At 33.5% G+C, this 24,803-nt stretch overlaps 1 protein-coding gene across 1 annotated transcript in view; it reads left to right on the top strand.

Annotated features, from left to right (window-relative positions):
• Nucleotides 1-24,803, top strand: part of LOC150108383 (uncharacterized) — a 292,228-nt gene that overhangs the window by 113,068 nt on the left and 154,357 nt on the right. Inside the window, exon 5 of the mRNA XM_090390733.1 lies at nt 20,647-20,750. Coding sequence (XP_090246859.1) covers nt 20,647-20,750 — 104 coding nt within the window. The remainder of the gene's footprint in view (nt 1-20,646; nt 20,751-24,803) is intronic.

The raw sequence follows: 24,803 nt of genomic DNA, 5'->3' as shown, positions 1-24,803 counted from the left end.
ATTTATTTATCAATTTGACAAATTATATCTTTTTCTGGATGTTTGTGGATTGTTCTAAAATTCTGTGCATCAATAGCAGCTTCTTTGTGTCATTGAGATGATATGTGATTTTTGGCGGCTTGGTTAAAATATTTATATTTTATAAATGGAGTTTTTATAAATGCTTCTTGACAGCCCCGATATACTTTTGGTACAAACAAAACACAATATTTGCAAAACACACCTTTTTTGTAGTTTTGAATAACTCCACCATGTTAAATATTCCTCTAAGAACTAAGCAAATCTAAACTGTCTCTTTCCAGAAGAATCTTTTTTGAAATCATAGTCCTTGTTGGGAACATAAGTATAAGAAAGAATTTTAAAGTTGGTGACGGAAACTCCAATGTAAGAACCAACATCATATTCTAATAAATTATTTCATGAAATTGACTCAACAGTCATTTTGAATCGATGTTCCAGGAATCGGATCAACTTGTGTAAATGCATACATTTTTCCTGCTCAATTTCTATTTTATGTCTTCTTTTTTTGGAAGAAAAATAATTCCTTATATCCATTCTGAAAGAGGGGAAACACAAATCAGAATATAATATAATGCAATTATAATACCCACTGTGCTATATGCTTCAGAAACTTGGACACTCAAGAAGAAGACAGAGATGAAAACTGGATGCTTTCAAGATGAAATGTCTTAGAAAAATAAATAAAACAAAATGGACAGAAAAGAAAGCAAATGAAACTGTAAGACAAGATCTAAAATATACAGACTCATTAATAGAAAAGATCAAAAGAAGACAACTTCAATAGTACGGACGCTTCGAGAGAATGCCATCAAAAAGGCTACCCAACCTCATTCTGTATGCATGATTAGAAGAATAAAGACCAAGAACGAAATAGATAACATTTATAAAGGTCAACTCCGGATTACAAACATATAGCCAGTTCACCAGCCATGCAAGAAACCGAGACTCCTGGAGGTTGTTGTGGAAACACAGAAGACTCAACCTATCCTCGACGGAAGAGGATAAGTAAGTAATCCCTTCTTATCTTCAACATTCTCTTCTCCTGTAGTAACTTCAGTGTTTTTTTGTCTAATCCACTTCTTGATCTTCTCTTCTTCTGGTACTGTTTCTTTAACTGCATCTTCTATTGCCTTCATTACTCCTTTCACTCTTAGATTTGAATTTTCTTCTTTGACCAACTTTTAAGTTTCTCTTCTAACGCTGTTCTGTATCTTCTTCCTGTTTCTGCTTCACTTATTTTTGCTGTGTCTCTTTGTTTCTGATGATAGAGTTTATATTTTCTTTTTAATTTCAACTTGATGTTTGCAATCACTAAACTATGATCTGATTCAATATCTGCTCCTTCAAAAGTTCGACACTGCTTATGATACTTTCCCAACCATCATTATGTATTCCGACTTTGGCATTCAATCTCCTTCTTCAATAATTAGTACATCTTGCTTTGGTATTGTTTTTATTGTTTCTGTCAGATCTTTGTAGAATAAGTCAATATCTTCATCTTTCACATTGATATCTCTTTATTTCCTCGCAAAGTAATTCTAGTTTTCCTGACATCCAAAGTGTCCGTTCATTCCATGTTCCTACTGATAACAGTTGTATTAGTTTCAGTTTGTTTCCTTTCAGTATCCCACTTTTTGATCCAACCCTGATCACTCGATTGGTATTGCAGACCTTATTCATCCAGGCGACGTCCAAGCCAGCATGTTTTACCTGTTGATCAGATAACAATCTTGTTATTTCTTTATGGTCAGAGCATCAACGCTCATCTGACTGACCCTCCTCCTTTATCCATGCTTGGGACTGGCATGAGATCCCTAAGGATCCGATGGCAGAGTTCTGATTGTTATTGCCTGAATATAATATTTTATATTTATTGCTTAGAAAGATCTCACCAGTTTTTGTCTTTTTTTGTTTCAGTCACCCCTATTATGACGATCTAGTACTTATCCAATTCCTCAGCCAGCTCGATTTCTTTGTCATTCAGGCTTCTTATGTTGATAGTGCCATTCTTGAGCTGGTGACGTTGAGATGGGATGTGTTTCAGGATTTGTTCCAGTCACTGACTTTTTGCTATTCACCCTGGTTCTCCGGCAAAAACAGCGGAGGCCTTTTTTAACTGGATGCCTCAGCATGGCATGAAATTCTGTCATATTGTACCATCATTTTAAATTGTGGTTTAAGCCAATAAGAATACCATTTGGTCGGCTAAATCTCAAATTTCCAGCCCATCCTCGTTCATTCAGTATCGAGGTAGTACCTAACACGGTTTGTGCCATGAAAAGGTGAAGATCGAACACTAGGTCAGAAACCCTGGTGAGTTCTCTGCATTCCTTTAAAGGCTATGTGTAGGCCTTTAACTTCCCTACCGGCCAATGTGGATGAAATGGTGACACCAAATTGCACTTCTTATCCATGTTATTCAATGGGTTTTAGAGGAGCTTCGTATCCAGATTTAGCTCGATCGACGTCTATAGACGTCGTGACCGGTTGAGGGGGGGGGTAATCAATATAGCGAAGGCATATTGAAGGTTTTGGATTAATCGTTAAAATTTTCTCTTCTAGTTGTTCTGATGAATAGAGGTTAGCAAGAATGGGAGATATTGAGAACAACCCATCACAATAACTTCAATTTGTGGATAAAGCATTTTGTTCCAGCTAAAATATCCAGAATTCATGACGAGCTAGAAAAGTTCTAGAACAGTGATTCTTAACCGGGGAGGCCCTGTAAAATTTATAGAATATTTCTAGTTTTTAAAATTTTGAAATCTCTTAAAATAATTGATTTTTGCTTGTTATTTTACATTGTTTCAAACTTATATCATTTTGTATTAGTAATTTGAATTATGCAGTTTAATGCAGTAGTTTTCTTTTGTGGTGGTGCCACAAGTCGACTTTTTACTGCTGATAACACTGCCAGTCATGACATCTGCCTACTGGATGTGGGATAGAAGTGCTTCTCTGGAGTTTTAAACAATATTAGTATGAATGCATAGAACTTAATGCTGTTAAGTGCTACTTGAGTGTAATTACTTTTTGAAATTTTCAGTGCTGTAATACTGATTTGTTATTTCTTAAATTTTACTCTGTTATAAAATGAGCAAACAAAGAACATTATTTGATTTCCTAAATATAAATACACCTGGTAGTTCAAAAAGAGCACGTGAAAGTAGTGATAATTCCATGGATGATGTAAACTTGTGAAACAGAAAATAATAGCATTGAGTAACACAATCGAAGCAAGAAGATAAATTAGTAGAGTTAAAGATACCAAGAAATTATATACATTGGCCTCTTTTTATGCGGATTTGAAGTTATGTGGTGCATAACTTCAAAACTTACGTATGCCCACAGATACGAGACCTTTCGACACTTCTGCGCATGTTAACAGAAGGAGAATCCATTCTAATAATAGGGTAATCCAGCATTTCCGAAACTTTTCCTACAACGGAACACTTTTCAAATCCTGAAATTTTCATGGAACACCTTGGTTATTTTGTAATGTATTAATTAATAATTAATTGTTAATTTAGCTGATTTTTTATTATTAATTAATAATTAACCCTTTGACATACAAATTATTTTTATAGTTGGAACAGATAAAACTTACACAAACTTCGTAACGTCTGCGATACGTCAAAATCAATTTTGGTGCAATAAACAAAAGACATGTCACTGACGTCTTTGTATGTTAAAGAGTTAAACATCAATTAAACATTAAATTAATTTGTGCTGATTTTCATTGACATATTCCATTCTGATCACCAAAAATTTATATTATTATAAGTACTTACGAGTGAATGCAGACTTTTTCTCCTTTGTGCTGATAGTTTTCCCCTCCTTTTGTACATCCTGGTGATTGCTTTGTAGGCTGGAGGTGGATGAATCAATATCCGTTGCAATATAAACACCTTCAATAAGAGATTACTTAACAGGAAAATTAAACAAAGTCCCTTGTCTCTTATTCATATTAAAATTTAAATCTGTGGGCCTATTACTTTAAAAAAAATCACGGCACTACGGTTTCGAAACAAGCACTTTCACCCTACAATATGAACTTGTGAAGAAAGTATTCAGTATTACTAGATCTGAGAACCAGATACAGACTACCTTGATCTTCAATTTCAGTGGAAAAATTTTCTTTCTACTTCCTTGCTGATTGGTCACTAACATTTGCAACACAGATGTTATTTCGTTCAGTTTTAAGAACAGAGGATACACCACCCATTGTTGTAATCGGCTTGCAGGCAGCTTTTACAACCAGTCATAAACAGCGATATTCCCTTTCCCGAATGTTGAAAAGCTTCAATGTGTGAAATTTAATGATAATTCATGAATACTTCCACATTCAAAAATACACGGCTTGGTAACTAACATTTGCTACACAAATGTTATTTAGACATTCTGGGTCTGAGCTTTTCGACATATTCACGAATGTTATTCTCAGAATATTTCCACAATAACATATTTATTCATGAAAAATGCTTAGAAAACTGAAATGACAAATTCCAGGCGAACTTCTTGCAGAACAGTTATTCACCTTCTGCAGAACAGTTTGGGAAACCCTGGGGTAATCAATCCATATTGTGGGATGAGTTGTTTATTATTACATAGCGGAAAATTAACTTCTCTTTTATGATCATTGTAGTTTTTAAAGTGGTAACTATTTTACTTGTATAACAGTTGGAAAATTTTACCTATAAAGCACGTGATTTCACGTGTTGTTGACCAATTCGTTCATTGCCGTTGTACATGATGAACAGCATGTTACAGCATATTCTTGCATAACATGTAAGCAGTGAGTGTTCATGAAGTTTAATTTTGCATGTCAGTAACTGTTTGTCTTTTTATTTTTTATTAGTGTTTGCTAATTATTTTAAAGATTTAATTTGGCCCAATGGAGAAAAAAAGCACCAAAGAAAAGCAATTTCTTTGGAAATGGAAATTGCAATTTTCGATCGCTTAGCAAAAGGAGAGGGATCTACAGCGATTGGTAAACATTTTAATTTAGGCGAATCTACTATAAGAGCAATTTAAAAAAAATGAAGTCGCAATAAAAAAATCTGGCATTTCTGGAACAAAACTAAGTGCCAAATTATCATCATACTCAAGAGATGCTTTATTAGAAAACACGGAATGAGCGCTCGTAATTTGGATTGAAGAATTAACTCAAAGAAGAATTCCTATAACTGGTTATTTGATTAAATGAAAAACTCTTTGGTTTTATGAACAGATGAAGCAATTGGAGTCTTCTACTTCTGCTTCCCAGGCTGATAAAGAATTTGCAGCTAGCAAAGGATGGTTAACCGGGTTTTTAAATAGGAATGCACTTCATAACATGAAGATTACAGGCGAGGTTGCAGATGAAGAAGCAGCCAAAATCATTGAAGATGGTGAATATTGTCCCAATCAAGTGTTTAACGCTGACAAAACAGGATTGTTTTGGAAGAAAATGTTCAGTCGAACTTACATCGCAAAGTCTGAGAAAAAAACAAGTGGGTTTAAAGCAAGCAAAGATTGAGTAACGTTGTTACTTTGTAGCAATGCATCAGGAGATCGAATGTTGAAACTCCTTCCTAGTAAATCGATTTCTAAGACCAAGTGCTTTAAAAGGAAAGATCTAAAACAGCTGCCAGTACATTGGATGGCTAATACAAAGGCCTGGGTAACAACTACTGTGTTTACTGAACAGTTCAATAATTGCTTTGTACCAGAAGTGGAAACATATATGAAGCAAAAAGCTCTCGATTTTAAGTTTTATTAATTGTTAATGCACCAAGTCATCCGCACTTAGAACATCCAAATGTGCAGGTAATGTTTTTTCCACCCAATACAACAAGCATTATTCAGCCATTAGATCAAGGCATAATTGCTACTTTTAAAAAATATTATGTTAAGCACACTTTTCAATTTATATTGGATAAACTAGATAATGAATCATTATGAGTAGCTGACGTTTGAAAAAAATTTTTTATTTTGGACTACTTACATCATGTTGCATCTGCTATCACTGAATTAAGACCAGGGCCGCTCCAAGGGTATTTGCCACCTTGTGCTAACTTTTATCGGTCGCCCCCTTAAAAAAAAAAATAAAAGAAATTGCATGTAACATTTAGTACAATAAATAAAATAACAATTTATGCTAACCAAAAGTTACATGTCTATTAAAAACACAGAATACATAGTTTTGTATAGTTATTTTTAACATTTTTTCAAATATAAACAAAGATTAATTGCACATGCCTTTATGTAAAATTTACTTGACATGATTTTTTGTAGCAAAATCATTTATTATATCCTCCATATCTAAATTAGTAGTAATTTGATGTTCTATGCTAATAAGACTTAAATTGTTGAGTCTATTCTGTGTCATTGTACTACGGAGATGATTTTTTATAATTTTCAGCTTTGAAAAGGATCTTTCACCAGTTTCAACAGTCACAGGTATTGTTAAATAAATTCTTAGTGTTATTGACAAATTGGGGAAAACACTAAGAAGATCATTCAAAAATATATACTAATAAAAATAAATATATAAAAATAAAAATAAGTACCGAAAATGCATTCATATTCGGATTAAGATAGATTAAACTATTTTCTATTTCCTTGCATAATTCCAAGGAGTTTATATCAGAATCTTTACCATCTGTCAATTTTATCTCAAAATCTTTACCATCTGTCAATTTTATCTCAAAATCTTTACAATATTTTAATTTTTCTTTTTTCTCCATTGGTTTTAATAAATAAATGTCATTTAAAAATTCAAAAACATCATGTTCTTTCAATAATGTAAATCTTTCATCAAGTTTTGAAATAGCTATATCAATGATAACTAAATAAAAATTGACTTTGAAATTTTGTTTTTGCGATTCAATAACTTCATCTTCACTTTCATACGAGAATAATCTTTTTGTTTTCTGAGGTCTGACTATTGGAATACAAGGAAAAACTGGATCACAATCCACTGTATTTGCAATTTCAATGGCTTCCCCTAACATATTTTTGAATGCCTCATCTGTTCTACAATCCTTTAAATAATTTTTTAGGTCTATTAACATTTTCATTATTGTAGACATAATTACGTCCAGTTTTTGCATCAAATTACTTATGACATTAATTTTTGATAAGATTTGGTACCATATAACAAGAGAACATATGAATTTGAAAGATTTAATTTTTAATATTAATGATTCAGCTTCGTTCCTTGTGTTGCTATCTCTTGATTTATCTTGATATAAAATGTATAATGCATCGTATATTTTTTCTAAATTATACCTTAAAGCTTTTACAGCGTCTATGCAGCTTGACCATCTCATATCACAAACTTTTTTAACAGTAAAACTTGGGCATTCCTCTTCTAAAATTTTCCAACGATAGGCTGATTTAGAAAAAAAATTATATATTTCCCGAATTAATGAAAAAAAAATTTGCTATTTCACGCAAAACACTTGCAGCATCATTTACAACTAGATTAAGTGTATAAGCGGCACATGGTACATAAAATGCTCTCGGGTTCATATCTAATATTCTCTTTTGGAGAGAGACCCTGATTTTTGTCCTTCATGTTTGCCCCGTTATCATATGCTTGAGCACATAAATTGTAGATTTATATTTTCTGATTGCAAAAAATCTACAACAAAATTTGTTAAACCTTTGCTTGTTGAGTTAATAATTGAATAAAATCCTAAAAAGTGTTCTCTGATTTCTATTTTCTTGTTGTCATTATCGAGGTAAACAAATCTTACAATACTTAATTGATTTTCGTGAGATGCATATGGAGTGGTGTCTAAAATGACAGCGTAATATTTATTTAATTTTAGCATTTTAACAATATTAGATTTTATTTTTTCTCCTATTATTGAAATTATTTCATTTTGCATTTTTTTGCTTAAATAATGTGGCATTTTGTTCTTATCGGTTTGTATTTGACTTACATGATCTGCCATTACATTATTGAATTTTGCTAGTTTCTATTAATTTTAAAAAATTGCGGTTGCTATCTTCAAAAAGTTTATTACTGTTACCTCTGAAAGCTAAATTTTTTCCTGCTAAAAATTGAACTGTATAAATAATCCTTTTTATTACCGATTTCCAACGATACTGCACTATTGTATTATTATTTATAAATGACTTTTTTGAATCAATCCATGACTTGTAACATTTGATATGTGCTTCACTTTTTTCATGGCACTCTTAATGTTCTTGATAAATGTTGCCAATCATAATAACCAATTGCATCATTGAACGCATTAATTTTATTGTTAAAAAGTTTACAAGGAAAACAATATATTGAATTTTTGCATTTAGAATACGATAACCAATTTCTGTGTATCTTTTTCATTATTACTTAATCGTTTATAGTAATAATCTGCTGAAAATTATCTGTTTTTTTCATCTTTTGGAAAATCAATATCATATATTTGTTTTGGTCCAACATCTATTAGAATCATTTGAGATTTGTTATTTTTAAAGGCCGCTTTCCTGGATCATCAAAATCATGCTCAAGGATCATTCATAAGAGAGTTTTAAGTTGTTGTACTTGTATTGCATTGCACACGCTTTTGTCTCCTGTTTCTTCTGGTGAACCGAGTGAGCTGTTGGGAGCTTCAGAGGTGAGAGATGAATTTTCTAAGCATTGTTTTTTAGCAGCTATAGAATCTTCAGTTAAATGTATGGCAGAAGAAGAAGGATCTTCGAAATTTTCTCGAGCAACTGAAGATTTGTCTGTACATGAAGATGTAGATGCATCCTTTGCACTCTCGGGTTGGCACGGCCCTGAATAAGTCCACAAGCTTTAAATGCCTGCTGGAAAGCAGCTTGGCCTGGATGTGTTGCAAACAGTGCAACTATGCAAAGATCTACATTATTAGCTGAAATCATTACTTTGGCACATGAAATTTGGTGGAGAAGGTTTTGATACATTTAGCCAGAACGATGTGGACGAATTGCTTGTGGAATACCTTAAGTGACGATGATATTATTGGATATCGATTAACTTTAGATATCATCGAAGATCCAGAAAATGATAGTGAAGCAGAAGAAAAACCTCTCCCCCTCACCGCAAATATAATTCGAAAAGGTCTTGAACTGTGCAATAAATTGGAAAACGATTTTCTTGTTAATGACACAAATTCTGAACGAGCCTTGAAATTCCAACATGAGTTGAAGAACTGTATGTCTGGATTGCGAGCTTTTTTAGAACAATATAAAAAATTAGTGAAATCATCATCGCAGAGTTTAATCACTGATTACATTGTCAGAAGAAAAAAATCAGCACAGAACGAGGGTGAAGCTAATTCTGTTTGTGAAGAACCTTTGCTTTTACCATACAGATCTGATATTCGTACTATCTGGTGATGAAAGTGATTTTGCACCAGTTCGCAAACGTTGCTGCATATTGTCTAATAGCGATGATAATTCTGATGACAAGATGTAAAAAAAAAATTACTTTTCAATAAAATTAAATGAATAAAGTTTTAAAACAAACTTAGGAATTATTTTCCTGAATTTTTTAATCCTTTATCCAAGTGTAAGCAAACAAAGTTTGTGCCTGAAATATAATCAAGACTGGGGCAACTCTTATATAGAAGCTAATGACTTCACATCACTTGCCTTAGTATCTCATAATGCAAAGCACATATCCTTACGGATATGTATAATGCTATGCTTTAATGGAAGGGTCACTACTCAGACTGCTTTGGACCTTTATTGGGGTCTCGTCGGTGGGAGCCAGACCCAGAGGTGATACGAAGGATTATACATACCCGTAAGGATATGTGCTTTGCATTATGGGATACTAAGGCAAGTGATGTGAAGTCATTAGCTTTTATATATGAGTTGTCCCTGCCCTGATTATATTTCAGGTGCAAACTTTTTTTGCTTACACTTGGATAAAGGATTAAACCAAGTATGTAATTTCTTGGTATCTTTAATTTATAGTATAACCAAGTGGAAAAACTTCCAAAAATTAGTAGTGTGTTCAGCAACAGAGGTCTCATTAAAGTACATTTAAGTAAAGTTGATTTCTGTTTTCTGATTTTTTTTTTTTTTTTTTGTTATTATAATCAGTAAGTAAAACCACTATTTAAAAAAAGTTTAATTATTATTATATTACTACAAACTAGGGGACTGCAAAAATATTTGGATACTTAGGGGTCCACGACTACTAAAAGGTTAAGAACCACTGATCTAGAATATCTGATGGAAACTTAAATGATAAAAATAGTAGGGTGTCAGCTAGAGGAATATTTGTAAATCTGTGGATGAAGTCTCAAATCTTTAATTTTAGATATAATGTCGCATCTATTTTTAATAGAACAGGAATATCCAGTTAAGGAAGAGAAGAGATTTGAAAGAAACTTCAAAGTTTTGTATGGAGGCTACCTATGCAATCCACAATTAGACAGAGAGGATATCCTGGTTTATGCAACTTTGGTAAACCATAAATTGTAGGTGATCTTTCACAGTATGTTTGTTTAGTTTTTGAACTGTATCTAGATTAAGCAAAAATACATAATCTAACAAAGCATTAAGGAAGTTAATGAGTTGACTCTTGGTGGGATCTCTGCTGATTAACAAGTAGGTTTTATGATCTCTTAGTAATATATCCATTTTCTTAAGTATAAAGAGCTAATAAGCTTCATTTCGGCAATGAAAACATTACTTAATTAAGGGGATATTAACTTAATTCCCCTTAATTAAGGGGAAAACATTACTTAATTAAGGGGATATAATTTAATATCCCCTTAATTAAGTAATATCCATTTTCTGTTTATAATCAGAAGATTAAAAGTAATAGTAATTGCCCTTGTCTACTTTAGTTTATAACATGATTTTTTATTTATTTATTTTTATTTTTTGAAGACCACGTAGACTTTTTAATTCTGCATATGGGATGTTTAGAGGTGAATGTTTGGGATTATGAACCATTTTTCAACTTCAAAATGAAGTTGATTTCTATTATCACATGTTGAACGAGAGATAGTACCTTCAATATTATGCACGAAATCCAAATAGTGAAATATTGTGGTCCAATAGAAAATTTGTGGCTTCTAGTGAGAACATTCAGTTCATCTTCTTAGTGGATGATTTCAAAGATTAACAACCCACTGTAATATATTGTGTCATCTGCACCATCATATTATATTTAGTTATTTTCTTTATAGTTTTGATTGTATACCTTATTCGAAATATATACTTATTTATCTGGTTTATTTCAACTCACTTAACTTATTATACTCAATCGAAGGTGAGTTAGTCGATCTCATGCGGGGGTAGCAGGGTTTTTCATCCCGTTGATGGAGATGATTCGTAGTAGAGGTTCGGTGTAGTGGTTGAGACAGTTTTAGGTGTCCTCCCACGATGAGTCTTCGGACTCCTTGGAGCTTTCAGGAATAATAATAATACTACTCAACAGTCGTGACTCCATTGTTCTTAATCCGCTGCTTGATTTAGTCTACCACAGTTAATCCTTTCTTTCAATCAGACTCCCCCCCCCCCCCTTTCTCAACGTCGTAACTATGCTTAATCACGTGCAAGAAATTCTATAACAAAGGAATTGTCTCTGGCTGGAGTCAATCCCTTTGTCTAAACAGCATTTTTCTGCATTGATTTCTGAAAAAGTTATTTATTTATTACGACTGCAATACTCTATTCTTCAATCGTGGCTACTTATCTCCCTAGGTCACACAGGTTCGGTCATTTTATGAGAAGTGCATTGGTATATAGGAATCAGGCAAGTTATTTGACAAACAATACAATTTATTCATATTAATTAAAGTTCAATGAAGTTAACACTAAGCACACAATCTATTTCCTGACTCTATACTTCTCAGCAGTAATAACTTAGATCATAAATTATCCAATCTAGTTCAACAATTCTCCGTTAAGACTAAGGTAATATTTGTGCCAACACTTAAGTCATACAAAATAAGACCTTCACAGACTATACCACAGGCAAGCTTAGACAATAAATAACATTACACACATTAGCTTTCACCTTGTAACAATGCTATCTTATCTCACACAACTAAGCAAATTAATTCTCAATGGTTAGCTAATTGCCTTCAGTCCTGAAGTAATACTAACAAAAAAAAAAAAAACGACTAAAGCAAACTCTGCCACAATTTCTGCCTCTAGTTAAATCACATATATTAGACCTTACTTGGTATTTTGTCATCTAGTCCACATCAGTAGATCCTTGAGATCATTATGATCCTCTTCCTTCCGATATTGCTTACACACGTGGGCACCGTTTTCCGATATCGACGAGGGCACTTCCACAGGCAGAGATCATCAGGAACCTTGGCGCCTGGAGATCCAGAACTTACCTTCTACACTGCATAAACGATCCATCTAGCATCTGTTGGCTGGAACGGGGTCCCTCGACCTAGAATTAGCAGGACATACTCGAACCGGGAGCCGGAACAGAATCTGGGCGAAATCGAACTTATCCAGCAATGACCTTCTCCGCAACGAACCCTCTTCATGATGACTGACCTTCCTTGAAAAAACTCCCTTCTTGTCCGTCTCTTTTCCTCTCTCAATGTCTCCCCCGTTTATCTTGCTCAATCGACCTTGGGTCTTGCTACTATTTTATTCCCCTGGGTATTCATAGAGGTCTTTTCCACCCACCTTTTAGGTCGCTGCGTTAAGGCGTGAGACCCTGAGCATTCTTGACCTTCGGTGTGCAATGGCCTTAGGTCTTATTCTTAATCCCATCTGGGATATTTCTTTGTCTTAACAATCTATTGTTACAATTCATTCAGACATTTTTTCTTTGTCTTTTGTTGTTGTACAGCAAACTAATAGTTAAATATCAACAAAATTACAAGTATAGTAAATTAATTTGAATTCCTAAGTAAAATCGGTATAGAAAGAATCTAATCTAAAATTCTGCCTATACAAGATTTTACACCACCACTTATGTGGATGTTTGTTGGAATAAGGCAAACGTAGGTTATTGAATTTATCATTAAGATGTTGAATTTGCTTGTGTAGAATGTATTTTCCAGACTGTTTAGATATATATATATATATATATATATATTGAGAATCAGATTCCATAAATCTTCGCTGGGGATATTAGATATGTCTGATTCCAAAGAAGAGATTTCATGGATAATATGAGCAAGTTCTCTTTTAGAGTGCCATAAGATAAATTTGAGGTTCTCCTGGCAACTTTCAAGTTTCTTTAATCCTGGTAAAAGTGGAAATAACATTATAATTCTGCATTTTTTAAGAAAGAAATTCTGGCTAATGCCTTACCAAGTGGTAAATATCATTTTCCAAGTCTGTTGGCCTTATTGGATATAATATTCCCATGTGAGATTTTAATACATTTATTAAGAGATAACTGCATTTTCTATTTGAATAAGTAACACATAGACATAGTTGAAAATATTTTATGGGATGATTAATTACATATACAGTCATCCCTTGAAGTATGTCCTTTCGAAGATACATCCGTGATCCCATAAGAGAATAAGTAACATTTTTGACTATACTTTCGAACAAGATGCAAGCGAGCGTAAAGTGAAAAGGTTTTTATTTAGCAAAAATGCATCATCCAACAGCGCATTCAGTGGCAACCTCCCTCAGCAGTTGGCACTTGGCTTCAAGTTCCTCTGTTGATTTTGTGTGTGAAAAATATGTTATTTGTGTATTTATCGTTAATTATTTCATGATATTTTGTGCAACATGCCCAATTAAAAAACCTAGTGAAGAATCACAGAAAACGATGTGAGTAATTGATCATGAAACGAAGTTGCAAGTTATAAAGCAACATAAAGCTGGTAGGCCAAGTCATTGTCATCACACATGACTTCAGGTGGTCTCATTATACAATGGCAACCATTTTGAAAAATAAGGATAAAATTGTAGAGGCTGTGAAAGGACCTGCTTCCACTAAATCGATGATGGTGATGAAGCAACGAGAAGGTCCTATCAGTGATTGGAAAAGCTACTTGCATCATGGATAGAGGACCTAAACCAAAAGCGCATACCCCTTAGCATTATGACCATAACTGCTAAGGCACTAAGTCTCTACAACATGCTGAAGGAGAAGCAGAATCTGATTAAGACTACAAATTCAATGCTTCTTCCGGTTGGTTCATGAGAATCGAGCAGCATTTTTGTGCTGCATAATGTGAAAATGTATGGTGAATCTGCAAGTGCAGATGAGGAGGCTGCCAAGGAGTTTGTAGAGAATTTGGATAAAATTATTACGGAGGAAATTCTTTGCCATAGCAAATATTTAATATAGATGGGACTTCCTTTTTTCGTAAAAAAAAAAAAAAAAAAAAAAAAAAAAAAAAAAAAAAAAAAAAAAAAATGCCTGAGCAGACATTCACCAACAAAAAGCTATGCCTAGTTTCAAATCTCTTAAGGACCGTTATTACGATTCTGTTAGAGAGTAATGGCTGGATTAACTGTTATTACGATTCTGTTAGAGAGTAATGGCTGGATAAACTGAAACCATTTGTGATATGGCACAGTGAGAATCCACGAGCCTTCAAAATATTAGGAAGCATTCTCTTCCAGTTCATTATCAGAGCAGTATGAAATCGTGGATGTCTCAAAGATTGTTTGTGGACTTCTTAATTGACTGTTATGCGAGTGAAATGAAAAGCTATTATATGAAAGAAAATGTAGAATTTAAAATTTTATTAATTCTATATAATGCCCCAGGTCATCTGTCTTATATCGGTGATCTTCACCAAGTTCAAGGTCATGTTGCTCCCTCCAAGCACTACTTTATTGATTCAACCAATGGATCAGAGAGTTCTAGTAGTGTTTAAGGTTTATTATCTATGAAGAACTTTTCACAAGCCATTTCTGCTAATGAAGGAAACGACAAGACTCTCATGCAATTCTGGAAAGCATTCGATATTTATCATGCTATTAAAAATATTGCTGTAGTTTGGGACGAAGTGATCTCTGAATGTATGAGTGGCATGTGGAAAAAGACATTAAAAAGGTTTGTAAATGATTTTGGACATTTTGAAAAAAAATGAAGACCTTTGTAAATTGAGTGAAGAAACAGTGTGCCTAACAAACAACCTGAATCTTGAAGTGAATGCTGACGACATAATTCAACTCTTAGGAAGTGCCCCAAAGAGTTGACCAATGAAGAATTGGTCGAACTGAAGGAACAGCATGTTGCAGAAGAGGAAAAAGAGAAACAAGGAGAGGTAGTTAAACGATTTACAGTGAAGGGTCTTGCAGAAATGTTCTCTGAAGTTAGTGATGTTCTCAAAATGGTTGAAGACATGGACCCCGATGTTGAATGCTACTTATTAGTAGAAAGGAAAGTACATGATGCGTTTGCTTTCTATAAACACATTTATGAGGAAAAGAAGAAGAGGAATAAGCAAAACACATCAGACATTTTCATCAAAAAAACAAAGGTTACACCAGAAGAGCTGCAGCCTGTACTGCAGCTCTTCTGGTGTAAGGGAAGGTAATGAAGATATGATTGTGGAGGAAGATTTGGGTGATTACACTGGCCAAGAAAAAAAAAATTTTTTTTCTGCTGATTATGATCTGACACTTGTTTTTTACTAATTTGTACTAAATGTATTAGGCAGATAACTGACCTAATACATTTAGGTGATGAAAAGTAGGGGATGACAACTGCCTAAAACAAATGAATGCAATATGCGTCATAGCGGACAAAGAACGATCGAAATCAGTCTATCGTTAATCGATCGTGAAAGTATGATGAGCGCTTATAACGTTTCAATAAAGTCTCTGGTTTTTTTTATCTTGTTAATTGCATGTTAGTCAGCAGTGAAGAAAATACATCATGTCTAAGAAAATGTGTCAATAGTGTAGATTCCTTCTGCTACATTTGTGGCAGCTTTACTGTTCCTAGTCAAAGGACAAATATCACTGATTTCGTTAAGAAAGTGTACTTTGAATACTTTGATGTAAAACTTGCAGATTAGGACAATTCATGGGCCCCAAATAAAGTGTGTAAGTCGTGTAGAAAATTTACGACAGTGGAGCAAGGGAAAATGCCAAAAATTAGCTTTTGGCATTCCAATGATTTGGCATGAACCGAAAAATCACGTAGAAAATATTTGCTATTTTTATTTAGTTCAGACTTCTGGTTATAATAAGAAGAATAAGAAAAAAATTGTGTATCCAAATCTCGACTCAGCAATTCGGCCAGTTGCTCATTCCAATGAAATAGCCGTGCCAATTTATAAAGGACTTCCTTTACTTGAGAACGAGCATGATCGGGATATGCCAGATGTTCTTGAAGAGCAAGACCCGGATTTTGATTTAGACAATGAAAATTTAATTTCTAGTTCTGGACCCCAACGTTTTACTCAAGTGGAATTGAATGACTTAGTAAGAGATTTGGGCCTATCAAAGGAATCATCGGAATTGTTAGCTTCAAGATTAAATGAAAAAAACTTACTGGAGCAAGATACGAAGATAACTTTTTATCGTAGCAGGGAAAGTAATCTTGGACAATATTTGAAACACGAGTGTGGGTTTGCTTACTGTAACAATGTGTCAGGTTTACTAACTGAAATGAGTGTTGTACAATATCATCCAAATGAGTGGTGTTTATTTATCAACAGTTCAAGCAGAAGTCTCAAGTGTGTCTTACTACACAATGAGAATGTATATGGCTCAATTCCTATTGGCTATTCAGTCCACTTAAAGGAAACATATGAGGAAATTAAAAAGGTTCTGAAGTTATTAAAATATACAGACCATAACTGGATCATCTGTGTGGATCTTAAAATGGTGAACTTTTTACTTGGCTTTCAAAGAGGATATACAAAGTTTCAGTGTTTTCTATGCTTCTGGGATAGTTGAGCTAGAGACCAACACTGGAATCAGAAACATTAGCCTCTTAGAATATCCTTAAATGTTGGAGAACAGAATGTTATAAATCAACCTTTAATCGACAGAGAAAAAATCATTTTTCCACCTCTACACATCAAACTAGGTCTTATGAAGCAGTATGTTAAAGCTTTAGATTTACACGGTGACTGTTTCCAATACATATGTGAAAAACACGACTTAGTTATGAAAAAATTAAAGCCGGTGTATTTGATGGACCGCAAATTAGAACTTTAATGAGAGACCCAAATTTCATCAACTCTATGAACGAAATTGAGAAAGAGGCCTGGACTTCGTGTACAATGGTTGCGAATAATTTTCTTAGAAACAAAAAAGCGTGCAATTACAAAGATCTAGTGGAAACAATGCTTGAAAATTTCCAGCGCCTAGGTTGCAACATGAGCATAAAGCTTCATTTCCTATACAGTCATCTTGATAGATTTCCTGAGAATTTAGGTGCTGTAAGCGATGAACAAGGCAAAAGATTTCATCAAGACTTAAAAACTATGGAAGATCAGTACCAAGGAAGATGGGATTCTCACATGATGGCCGACTATTGTTGGAGTATTCAAAGGGATTGCCAAAACAGAACACACAGCAGAAATTGCTACAAACAAAAATTTATTCCCTGAAACTCATGTGTAAGTAAAATTGTTATTTTTTTATAAATATTCTTGTAATTTTTAATGAATATTGTTAAGTAGTTATGTATCTAATTATCGGCCTCTCTCACATTCAAAGCGCCAGTACATGCGGTTGCAGGTTCTTACACATTTATTCGTTTACTAACAAGCGAGAGCGGTGAGCGCTCCGATTCTGATCTGCGCACCACTTTGAATAATAGGCTATATCTTTGGGAATTTTTCGAATTTCTTGATAAAAAGTTAGGAACAGATTTTTAAAAGTACATACTTTCAGAAAATAATATTAAAAAATCGATTTTTTTGATCCTCTAAATAGTACTGCCTCCTTAAAACCATCAAAAACTTACAAATTAGCAAAAAGAAAATGTCATAGAGGAAAAACCTGACGTGATAGAGAAAAATGGGTTTGATATTTGAAATCAGTGCACCCAAATTAGTATAAAACAAGTCTCATATAAAAGTCAGCAAAAATTGTGTTGGACTGTGTTATTCTCCTGTTTTATAGTGGCAGTAATGCACAGTACAGTTGAATAATAAGGTTTAAAAATTAAAATTACATTATACTTATTACAGTTAAGTCCCTAACCCCTATAACTCTGTTGATTTAATGTATCGACTTACGTCCTTCCTGATGGAAAGGAACCCCAATGTAAGTCGAGGGATGACTATATTTCGATTCACGTGTTGTGGATTATCATCAGTGTAAAATAGAAATCAAAAAATTGAACAACAATGAAGTTATATGGAGAATGGAATATCTTATATACTGTCTTACAACTGAATATAAGAAGTGATTCCATTCTACTTATACTTTTGTAAAATCACTTATGGTGAAATAAAGAAAAAAAATTTTTTTCACCTATATCGATTTTACATAGGTCATAAAATATATAAAATTACAAGTGTATACAACCTGCTTTAATGTATTAAACTTTGTATTATATTGTGAAAATAACTGAATGTAGAATTACAAGTATATGTAACTAAAAGGATTAGACAGGATTATGCTAGTGAGCTGAAGGTGAACAATAATCTCTAAGGTCACTGAAATATAGGAGTTTTGCCACCAAGACCTAAAGTAAGCATAGGTGACGTCAGGGCGCTTCAGGAAAATATGTGAAGTTTGGATGGTAAGACAAGGGACTTTGGATGATATAAAAGGTCATGATTAGCAGGCGAAAGGGCTTTTTTTTCTAATTTTTCTGGAATCTTGGGAGGAGAAGAGTAGGAGTCCCTCAATTAGTCATCCTTGGAGATCTTGGGAAGTTCGCTGGTAGGTAACCCCAGTGCAATTGGAAGTCAGGAGAGACCATATTCAAAGGAACCTTCCAAGATGTTCTTCATCAAAAGTACTGATCCACATGCATGCTGATATACTGCAACCAGAGCCATTCCTAACATCGCCAAAGAACTATATTACTTTTCCAAAGGAGAGAAACTTGCAAGACTACAACCTTCGAATAGTGCCCAATCACATCTGTTTCACAAGAATGAGGAAGCAGCAAGCAGAACTCTCCCATACCCCTCGAAAACCCTAGGACTTTACAAGATACTGAGAGCTAGTAAGTTGATTGATCTATGTTAAATGTCCAAGTTTGTTTGTGTAGATAATTGATGCTAGTCCTGTTTAATCAATTGTATTACATAGCAAAGAAATTGGAGAGCCGAGCATTAGTCTACTTAGCTCTCTTTATGTGCATAAAGGAATGGTATAAGTTTGTATATTGCTTATGTTAATTAATGCATAGAAAGTGTTACACATATAATTTGTCTAAATTTTTATAAAATTGAATGCAAGACTACAAGTGCTAAGGACTTGTACGTGATAAATAAGTTGAGGGTGAGATTTCTTTGTCTAATGGCTCAAGTGACTAGCTTTACTTCATAAATTGTAATTCAATTTCATGATATGTCCATTGCTGTTTGAAAATATTTGCCTTAGTTAAAATAAACATGTTTAGTTTTGTAAATAGCTTGCCTGATCTTTGTCATCCAATGCACTGTCTCACAAAAAACTAATCTGACCTGTGTGACCAAGGTAAAGTAACCGCCATGACTGTACAATTCAGAGTTGCTTGAGATTAATGAACAAAGAGTTCTTATATGTGCTTAGCAGAAAAAATTCTCATGTTTGCAAAGACTAAAAAATTTACATAGTCCTTGATCGTATTTTTAACTAATATACATTTTTCAAGGACTATTAAACATGACCATTAGCAATCCAAATTGAGGATTTGCTCTTAACTAGAGGTTTTTCCTTATTTTGCGACAGTAGCACTTATAAGCATATACCTTATGATGTTGAAGGGGGGGGGGGGGATTAAGTTAAGCAGATTACGTGGACTAAGGTCAAGTAATAGTATCAGACGTGAGTTTTAAGAGTAGAACATATTAGGCAAGGATAAAGGTTACTGTCTCCAAAGGAATTTAACATAAGCTCAAGTAGACACCGGTATCAGTATAAGGGAGGGGATTCGTTAATGGTAAGAATAACTAAACAACAAAGACGAAATTACATATAAAACAAAAATAATTACAAATGGAGCAGTCAACATCCAACATAATATTACACTTTCATTGTTGTTCAATTTTTTATTTCTGTTTTACACTGATGATAATCCACAACATGTGAATCAAAATATCTGTAATTAATCCGTCTTATTAAATATTTTCACCTATGTATTATGTTACTTATTCATTTGTTTGCTTATAGGATTACAATAAAGGATTACAAGAATAGGATTTCTTGCCATTTTTAATTTAATTTCTAACCAAGTGAAAAAACTTTCCATACACAGTAATGTGTTTCATTTACCTATATATATATATATATATATATATTTTTATAAAGAATTGAATGACTAGAACCGAGATTTAAGTAAAAAGGTTTTAATATAAAAACATGACTAGTTTCGGCTTGTAACAGCCTTTTTACTTAAATCTCGGTTCTAGCCATTCAATTCTTTATAAAAATATGTATGTTAACTGAGTTAATGATCATTTTTTCATATATATATATATATATATATATATATATAGTTATTGTTACATAATCAACATACATGCTCATCTCAGAGATATTGAATTGTTAGTATTATGTTAATTGTATTTTGCCTTCATTTAGCGGAAATGCAAGATTGGAATCCATGGGGGAGGCCAGGAGGTGGTGCTCCTGTTAGTAGACGAAATCAGCCCATAGCATCAATAGCTCCTAGAACAGAATCCCAAGTAATGATATATATGTTTATTTATTATTTATTTATTGATGATAAATTTTTCCAGAATTTAATATATTTTCTCAAAAAGATATTGAATGCTTTGTGTGTGTGTGGGGGGGATGGAGTGGTTTTTAGTTCTACATTTTGGTTGTGTTCAAGATTTACTAAAAGCAGTTTCAAATCAACCAAGTGTGTTTGGGGGGGGGGGGAGAATCACAACTGTGTCTCTAATTCCCATTTTTTAGAAAAAAAAATCTATTCCTTTTGTCATTTAATTGTGATTTATGCTATATATTAAGCACTAAAATATTTATGGGAATCTGCCAGTGAAAGGTAGTATCTGATTATAGTGCCAGAGGAGGGGTGTTCTGTTAAAGATATTGTTCAATTAATGAGTGCTCATTTTGCTAAAAGCTGTCAATCAGGTGTATGTGACATTGATCTTACTGCTACATCTTCACTAAAGAAAATCAGGTTTATGAGAAGGAGTAATAGTGCTGTTGCACAAACTGAATAAAAATTTGGCATTATTAGAACAAGGAAGATTCCACAGAAATGGAGAGAATGCATGATAATCCTATTGCACAAGACTGGTGCAAAGAATGCTGTGTTTAACAGTCAACCTATATCCATATCTTTGGAGTGATGGGTAATGTTTTGAAAAAATTGGTAAGAACTTACATATGGAAATGGGTTGACAGAAAATCTATATATTCTTTGAACTGAACAGCATAGATTTACTAAGAGAAGGTCATGTTCATGCATCTTGCTCACATTTTATAATAATGTACCATCAATTAGACAAGGGGAATGGATACACCACGATACTGTTGGACTTTGCTAAGTCTTTTGACAGGATTTAGCATGGAATGCTGTTGCAAGTTTGGATAGGAGGAAAGTGACCAGTGGTGCACTACAGGGATTAGTTCTTGGTTCATTGTTATTTAGTTTTAATGACATTTGGAAGGATTTGACAGGCAACATGTGGGTATTTGCTGAGGATGATAAAATAGGCAGAGTAATCAGGATTGTGATGACATGCAGTACTTGCTGAATTATTTGAATAGGCTGGAATTGCAGGCATGCGAAAATGGCTATCAGTTCAGTGTCAGTGTAGAATATTTTGTTTTTGGTTTTTATTTATTATTATTATTGAGTCCTATCACTGATTGTAAAAATATGCTGCAAGTGGTATTAGATTTCTGTACTGAAATCTAAGCATGCAAGTAAGATCCTAGATATATGTATTTTGTTAAAGATAATTCTCTTCTATTTTTAAAAATCAGATCTTAACTTTAACAAGAATTAGGTAAACTGAGTCTTTATATACAAAAATAAAAACAGACCGTTTAATAATACTGAGATATATTAAGAGAAATATATAATATTCTGAACTATAACCACAACAGAAACTTGTCTTAAAATCAAAAAAGGTAATGAAATATCTCATCTTATCTGGGTCCTCCCAGATGATTAAGTAGATTTAGTTTAAGTAGATAATAAATAGACAGACTTATATGTTGGTTAAGCATTACTAAATCACTTAAGGAATTGACAATGTAGATAAGAATATAAATTAAATGACACTTTAATAAATATTTCCTATATTTCGGCAACGTCACATTGCCATCTTCAAAAGCAACTTACAAAATAGGCACGTGTACGTAGGCACTACAACACAGTAACTGAGAATGAAGTGATGAAGCTATTGTTTTCCTAAAAGTCCTGATGGGGCCCTCTAGCAGGCTAAGTAGGTGTTCTTGGCTGTTGGGCTGAAGGTCTGCTGATGTGTAAGTCACCCAAATTTGGGGCAGTCTCATACAACCAAATTTGTTGAAGTTTGGAGAGTTCCTTAGGTCTGAGACTGATTCCATGAATAGTCTTTCGAATTTGTATTTGCTACAGTGTATTACTGTAGCTTTCTTCCACCATATTCTGTGGCGTGTATCCAGAGTATGGTCTGCAAGACCAGAGTGGCTGTATTTGTGAAAACGGATGTAGTCCTTGTGTTCCAAAATTCTGATATTCGCTGTCCTGCTTGTTTGGCCAAAGTAAGACAGTTTACAGCTGCAAGGGACCTGGTATATACCATGTAGATCTAGGGGAAGTGGTTGGTCTTTAGTGGAGCAGATAAGGGATGCCAATTTTCTGGTGGTCTGTAACAGGAGGCCAAGTCATGTAGGGAATGGTGATGGATTTAGAGTAATCCTTGTTGGGAGGGAGGGGGGGGTTGTTGGTTTCAATATTTTTTGGATTTTTTTGGGGGGGGGGTAGTAATTGGCTGAGAAAGTGTTTAGGATATGATTTAGTTCAATGTTAAGGGCCTTGTCGTTAGAACAGATTAGTTTAGCCCTGTTATACAGTGTTTTCACCACTCCCTATTGTTGTGGAGGGGGAGATTGTTGGTGAATGAAGATGTAAGTAATAATACTTCATTCATAATTAACATCATCTACTATGTCATAAGCAGGACTTATTTAAATATTATTTGTTTAGTCTCTTGCTTAAAATTTGTTATTCATGTATTTTCCTTCAATTTTGTCCGTTATTATTTAATTATATAATTTTAGAATATGTCATAATAACGAAAAGGCTCTGTATTAAATGTCATTTATTTTATTACTTTATTCCTTTAATAATATTATAAGAAATTGTATGTATGTAACTTTTATGTGCCTTATGTGAACTGTGATATGTTTTTTATTATTGTAAATGAAAGTGAAAGTAAACTTAAAGAATTCTGCTAATGAGATTTGATTGGTCACTGTCAAGGAAATGGAGTTATTTTTAGGTAGCGCGTGATTGGAGCGTGGAGTACTGTATACAAAGGGAGAAGCGAGTTGTTATGAGCTGAACTGATCAGAACCGGATTTTGATGGGAAAGAAAAGAACAAAGTTTATTCGAAAACGAAAGTAAGATATAGGGAGAAGCCTTAGAGACAGCATAGAGATCGGTAGCGAGTGGCAGAAGGGCAGTTGATATGTACTGTAAATCGATAGGAAAGGACAAGGAATTAATAGGCATGTCGAATTACTTCTATGGGAGTTCTGATACTACGATAAATTCCAAATGGTTAGTGGAAGAATAGTGCAGAACTGAAGTTAATACATAGAAGAAAATAAGGAATTAGTAGATAACTTAAACCAAGTGCATCAAGACTTGTGTATTTTTGTGTCTATAATTCAGTTATTATAGTGGAAGATTTCTTTGAATTGTGGTGCCATAAAGTAAAAGTCATCCAGAATTTCAAATGTGCCTATGCGAATTCGATGTGTAGAAGCAGTAATCCGGTAAGAGTTGTCCTTTCTATAACCTGTGAAGCTATAACAGTTAACTTCATTGGATATATTTTGACCTTGCTGTGATGTTATGTCAATTAATGGTTGGATGTTAGATGTACTGAAGTACTTTCCCCTCGAAATAAGTGTTATTATTATTATTATAACACTAATTATAATATGTTGATCTATTAAGTGTTAGCTGGCTGAGAAAGAATATAGTGTAGCCTGTCATAAGATTAGTTATCGTAACATTTGGAAGGTTAACCTTTTAAGAACTATTCTCAACTTGATTGACTGAACATAAAGAACTGAAAAATGAATGTCTGATAGTTAATGGATTGTAATTATTCTGAATACTTTAAACTGAGCTAACATATTTATTATTTAATTCATCTAATTGGGTAGAGAGAAATATGTGAAAGAATTACTTATGCTTTAAGAATTAAGAAGTGTCAACATTAGCCATAATCCTCAAACCTAAATAAGAAGTTACTAATATCTGAATATGAATTTTTGTAATTGTTCAATTTGATAACCTTTTGCAGATAGTTATACTTGAATGTATATGTTGTACTATTTCACATTAAATGTTTTATTTTGTTGAGTTAAACTTGGTGTTTGCCTGATTTTCTTTCATTGCACTGCTCATAAAATTAATCGGACCTTTGCAGAAGCCTTAAAAGCTATTAATAACCTCGGCCTGAAGATAAAGTGATAATATAAGTATAGTTGATGATTGATTCCTCTGTATTATTTAGACTAATCTGAATATAGGGTGGCG

This window comes from Typopeltis vanoorti, chromosome 3 (genome assembly GCF_054136105.1).
Source record: "Typopeltis vanoorti isolate ZY-2024b chromosome 3, IOZ_Tvanoo_1.0, whole genome shotgun sequence".
Lineage (NCBI taxonomy): Eukaryota > Metazoa > Arthropoda > Arachnida > Uropygi > Thelyphonidae > Typopeltis > Typopeltis vanoorti.
This window is presented reverse-complemented; position numbering and strand designations above follow the sequence as displayed.